Below are 6,000 nucleotides of genomic sequence, written 5' to 3' on the forward strand. Positions count from 1 at the left end.
GCATTGGGTTCTAATATTGGTCCTTAATGGGTTGATCAATAACTTCACCTCCATTCTCATTGAAGGTCCTTGGGTTGAAGGTTCACTCTAGACCTTCAAGGGTCGCTCTGGGCTAGAAGTGAACAAGAATCACAATGAAAGGCTAACAATCAGAATGTGATGATTTTTCCCAGCTACTTTTCCCATTGAGATCAATACTTTTCTGGCTCATGAGATTTCTTTATGTAGATTAAGACTAGAGAGTCTACACATTTCATTTCTAAACTGATCTCTCACTGTCCACATTGACTGTTTGTGTCTCCTCTACATCTCTCAAAAATGCTTGCTTCCAGTCACAGGAAATGCAATCAATTCCAATTGTGAGAATATTTTCCATACTATCAACTCTTCAACTCTACATTTTCCTCAGCAACTTTCACCCATCTTCTTCCTGGCTTTGACCTCTAAGTCCAAATGAGGAAAAACAGATCTCATTTTCTCTCAGAAGCTCACTAAATATGCCAGGTGGTTCTAGCAGTCTTCTCCCAACCCTCCCCTCGCTTCCCATCTGACTCTACTTTTTTTTCATTTCCTATTATTCAAATTTCTAAATGTTAAGACTCATAACCAAGGTAATTCAGAGAAGGGAGTAAGAACGGAACTTGGGACCCTAGTTATCCAATTTTTTTAATTGGATGTGATGTGAATTTCTAAATATATATGACTCATTTAAGAAATTCATACCACAGCCATACCACATAATGTCAGATGTCAAAACAAAGGTAATAATGTTTACCTAATATGGGTGCCAAAATCATCTATTTGAAAAAGGAAAATGTCAGCAGCATTTTCCTTCCTCAAATTATTTATAGAACTTCAAAGATGTTCATTTTACCCATTCACTTCACAGATGAAACTGCCATCCAGAAGACGTGGGTAGCTAGCCCAAGGTAGGTTAGTAACAGCGTTGCAAGTACTGGAGGCATTTTTGGCCATTTTCCAAACAACAAGTTATGATTCTATAAGGTACTCATGTCTGTCATTTTTTCCAAACTCCTCATGTCTTAATAATGTCAGCTTATTCACTCCCCAGGCAGCTAAATTTACGTTGTTATTATTAACAGCAACGATAGATCTCAAAACTAGGAAATTCCCTGATGAACACTCAGCCAACAATAGATCGTAAAACCAGAAAATTCCCTAATGAACACTCAGCCTTTCTAATACTATGGACAAGAAACCGAAGGCCAAGGAGGCCTGGCCACCTGTTGGAGGCTGTGCTGCAATTTAGCAGCAGAGCCCTCAATGGAGCCCGTGCCTTCTGTTTATAACCTAGGATTTTGTAGTGTTTTGCCCAAAGGATTAGCTAAACGCCATTAATGTTTTAAACCAGAGATTGTTTTAACCTAAAACAATCAGGCCTAGAAAAATAGAATTTTTTAAAAGTATACAAATCCTGTCTTACGAAAGTACTAGGCTAGATAACCATTTGTCAGAACGATGGTACAAGAAGGGAGTTTGAAAAACGGGTAGGAGGTTGGATCCAATAACCTCTGAAGTCCCTTTTGTCTCAAAGATTATTTGATTCTGGACTGACCAGGAGCAGGGCACCTCAGCTTGCCAGGGCACCTACAGTGGTGGGGAATGTGCAGTGTCCTACAGAGGTCCTTCTCCTGTGGCTGGGTTGGACTCTGCCCTGATATTACAGGCATTACTCTATATCCAATTTACATGCAATCAAATACTCCAGGCATAGAAAAAGTGTGAGGAAATGCAGCCCTGTCATTTCCAAAGACAGACTACACTGCTTAGCTTTCAAAATTGCCTTGCCTAAATGAGCATTCCATAACTGAGCCTCCAAATTCAGCTTTTACAGTTTGTTCATGTGCTATGCTACTATCAGAATTAATTATGCAGCATCTTCCTGAGGAGAAATCAGATTTGGGTGCAAGTTAGGAGAGGAAAGGAAAAGGTGCACTTCCCAAAGGAAGGTTACTGGGTGTAATTCCCCCACAAGCTCTGGAGTTCTTCCATGAACAGACAGGTTTCAGATGGCAGTCCCCAGCAGAGCTAGCCATAGGGAGGAGGAAGTTGACAATCTGAGAAATGAAGAATATGCCAACAAGATTCTGAAGGCCCAAATATTATTAACCCCCTCTTTTCTAAGCAATTCCATTCCACACCGGAATACGACACAAGCCTGTTCATTTGTTTTCCTGAATGGCTACTAAATACTAAGATGGACTGATTTTTGACTTTTTCTTTTTTTCATAGTCCAAGAGAAAAAAGGTTTCTTTTTTATATCAAATAAAAAAATTATATTAAGGGTGGAGCTCTGAAAGTTAGAAAGGAGCTTCCCCAATAGGACTGTCACGTAGAACATTTTTACATAAACGAAATTTTTTTTAAAAAAAAAAATCCAACTGATTACATACATGGGGCCCAGGTGTTGTGTAGATTTCAGAAGAGCATATTGATGCTCTACAACTCAGTGCCAAATTACAAAACAACCGAAGCAGCCTTACAAGATAGCACAAAAGTAAAAGAGAGTGATTATGTAGAGAGTCCACGCACAAATCTGACAGCTCTGCTTTCAAGGGTTTAGGCAGGTTCTCTCCTCTCCTTACCTGGATGTGCCTAGACACTGAGGACTGTGTGCCGGGCCACCACCAAGGTTGAAAAAAGGTAGATGTCCGATCTGCGCTCAGCTGCCGCCCCCAAAGCATTGATGGTATATTTGAGGTCTAATCCATAGGAACCCTGCACTTGGGAGGTTTGGAGGAAGGTTCCTCAGGCCTTCTTAGCTCCCCATTAGCCTGCCAGCTACCACATCAGTTCCGTCTGCTACCAACATCGGGTCAACACAAGAAAAAGCCCCTCTCCCCCTCTCCCCAGCTTTGCAGCACTTTTCTTCCAAAGATATTTCTAAAAGGAAAGCACAACTCGGGGGAAGGAGCCTCCTGGGAACCCGATGGGCAGCCCCTTCAAGAAAGCCGACACAGGCATTCCAAGTGAGGCAGGTGTACAAAGACAGGGAGGAGGAGGAGAGGGAAAGAAGAGGCCAATAAGGCGGCAAAGGAAGACTTGCGAGAAGGGGAAAAAGGAAGAACTGGATGAGGAGGGACGAAGAGAGTCATGGAAAGATGTACCAGAGGGGGAAAGAAAGGAGGAACGGCGAGCGGGTGGGAAAGAAAGGAAGAAGGATAAAGAAGGGAGGCGGCGGGGAAGGATGAAAGAATGTGCCGGAGAGCGGAGCGCGGGGACGCGGCGGGGAGGTGGCCGCGGGGACCGGCGCGCCCACGGGGAGCCACGGGCTGCGCTCCACGCGCGGCGCCCAGGACGCTAGGCGTGCCCGCCGCTCACCTTTCAGGATGAGGGTGTCGATGTCCCGGTCGATGCCCAGGAAGTAGCACTTCCTCCAGAGGCCCGAGTAGGTGGCGAAGAGCGGCCGGCCGCACTCGGCGTCCAGCCCGCCGAGCCCCAGCAGCGAGCGCCAGGACTCGGGGTCCGCGCGCCCGGGGCCGCCCGGGAGCAGCCGGCGCCCCAGCGGGGGCGAGTCCCGCAGCGGCAGGTGCGACAGCGGCATCAGGCGGTTCTTCTGGTCCGGCGGGTCGGCGCCCGTGCGGCTGCGCTCGCAGCTCTCCTTGTGGCGCCGGGGGTCGGTCTCGTACCAGTGGTCGGTGAAGATGGCCGTGACCAGCAGCCCCAGGGAGCAGAGGCTGAGGCCGAGGCTGAGCGCCGTGACGAGCGCCCGAGGCTCCATGGCTTCCCGCCCCGCCGCAGCCGCCGGTGGGATCGCGCGCCACCGCCAGACACAATGCACTTGGCCTCGGCTCTGCTCCGCGCTCCCTCCCGCGTTCCCCCACCTGCCCCCCACCTCCCTCCCGCGGCCTCCCCGCCCCTGGCTGCCGGCCCCGCGGGCTCCTCTTCCCCTTCCTTAGCTCTCCTTCCCGCCTCCCTCCGGTCCCTTCGCCGGCCCCCAGTCTCCTCGCCCACCCCCGCGCCGCTCGCACTTTCTTGCCCTCCTCTCCCAGCCCCCGGGGCTCACTCTCTGCGCCCCCTTCTCGCTCGCTCCCCTCGCCGCTCTCCCCTCCTCCAGATCTAACTGTCGGCCCTGGTCCCCAGCGATCCCCTTCCCTTTTCAATCCCTCCTCGCCGCCCGCACTTTTCTCTCTCTAACCCCCCTCTCTCCCCTTAACCCTGTCCCTACTTTCCCCTTACTTTTCGTCAACTCTTCCTCTCTCTTTTCCCCGCTCATTCGTCCCTCTGTTTCCCGGCTCCGTGTCTCTTGACGTCCCCTCCCTGGACTCAATGCTGCTTCTTTCCAACCACCCCTGAGCACAGTGTCTCCGGTCCTCTGCCCTCCTGAGATGTTAAAAGACATCCACCAACATCAGACTCAGCCTCGTCACTTGTCCAACTTGATTTTGATCAGTGTCCCGTTTTGCACCCAGAAGCAAATCCCACCAGGTCGGGCTGCGTGGTAGTATTTAACTCTTCGGGATCTTGATCGGGAGCTGAAGACCCTTTCTCCCGCCCCTAGCAGCTCCCTGTCGCCTTCCTCTTTCCCTCTCACTTGACCGTTGCAAGCGCTGAGCGTTTTCTCTGCTCCAGCCCCTCTTCTGAAAGAAAAGATGCCGAGTGTCCCTGGAGCAGTGGACCGCTGGCTGGAGAGTTTCTCCCGCTTCTATTTAGCCTGCGCAAAGATGGACTTCTTTTTCTTTGACCTTCTCCGTCTCCTGCCAGAGTGACAGCCTCCTGAAATTTCTGGAAGGGCATAGGATCAATAAACCCCTGCAATGGCACCTGCTCTGTGAGGTGATTATTGCCTTTGAATAAAGAAAGCCCTGGTAATAAATCAAAGTAATGATTTTCCTCCTCTGCAAGTTTCTTGAATGGACTGGGAAGGTCAACAACAAAGCAATACCACACACCAAAGTCAACATGTTAGTTCCCTTCTGTCCTTCCAGGGCACCCAGGAGTCACAGATGTTAATTCTGAGAATGGCAGGCAGGTTCACATTTTCTAACATAAGGAAATGTTAGGACCCAGGGTACTGAAAGGGTTAATTGCTTCTGTTGTGTATTCTTACAACAGAGGTGCCACTTGGTGCCCAGAGACAAATAACACTGCATGAGCCCAGGGATGCCAAGTCTTGTGTTCTTATGCCATGAAATATTAATGATGAAGAGATTATGAGGCATTCATTAGATGCTAAATGTCATTACTCCACAATTTAATGGGACTTATTAATTAGTGACCCACATCAGTTGGTATTAATGTGATTTATATATTTCCTCTGGAATGCCATCTGTAAAGGTAGTATAAGAATCTTGCTCAAATTTATTTTCATTGCTGTTCATGCTCAGTATCTTCAGAGGGTATATTTCTGATGAAGACTTTTACCCCTTCTGAGCCTTTCAGTTCACAGAGAGATGGCTTAAGCAAATCTTTCAGTCATATAGGACCCCCCTGCCCATTTCTGCTGACATGACAATGTGAATTATTGCTTGGATTTTCTCACAGTTTCAGCAAGATCTATGGTGAGCTCCAGTCTAATTAAGGAAGAGAAAGAATTATAATTTTAGTGTTTCTCTCACCTACAAGCTTTCCCTTAAAAGGAAATGCTAAGCTCATCAAAGGAGTCTTATCTGGACTTACACAAAATGATGGGATTTAGAAGCTTTCTTTTATTTATACTCTATAATATGTGTAAAAATCCTAGATCTTTATGGATATGCAGGGAGAATACCTTTAACTGTGAGGCTACAGTTGACATCTGAAATTCACTCAAGTTGTCATGTGTCCTTTTATTTTTTTCTAATACCACTTGAGACAAAGTGATTATAAACCTTTAGCAAGTCTTCACTCACTTTTAAAACACTGATGTTCTACAGGAAAGAAATATTCTACCACATTTCAGAGGCACCTGATTATCTTCACGCAATAACCCTGTCCCCAGCTGGAGTAGACAGAAGCAGACCTCTTTTTCAGGCACATCAGGTGAACTTAAAAGGACAT

General features: G+C 47.5%; 1 protein-coding gene across 3 annotated transcripts in view; it reads right to left on the reverse strand.

Moving 5' to 3' along the window:
• The window catches only part of TMEM178A (transmembrane protein 178A), a 45,674-nt gene extending 40,795 nt beyond the window's left edge, over positions 1-4,879 (reverse strand). Inside the window, exon 1 of one of the 3 annotated variants that reach the window (XM_054567498.1) lies at positions 4,201-4,879. Coding sequence is in view for 1 of the 3 variants with exons in the window: in XM_054567480.1 (XP_054423455.1) it covers positions 3,343-3,742 (400 nt within the window). In the remaining 2 variants the exon portion in view is untranslated. Of the gene's footprint in view, positions 1-3,342; positions 3,776-4,200 lie in introns of those variants that run through there. The other 2 variants (XM_054567480.1, XM_054567489.1) reach the window with 2 other exon arrangements.
• Between the last annotated feature and the right edge of the window lie 1,121 nt (positions 4,880-6,000).

This window comes from Pteronotus mesoamericanus, unplaced genomic scaffold (assembly GCF_021234165.1).
Source record: "Pteronotus mesoamericanus isolate MK-2021 breed Mesoamerican mustached bat unplaced genomic scaffold, CSHL_Meso_final contig_101, whole genome shotgun sequence".
NCBI lineage: Eukaryota > Metazoa > Chordata > Mammalia > Chiroptera > Mormoopidae > Pteronotus > Pteronotus mesoamericanus.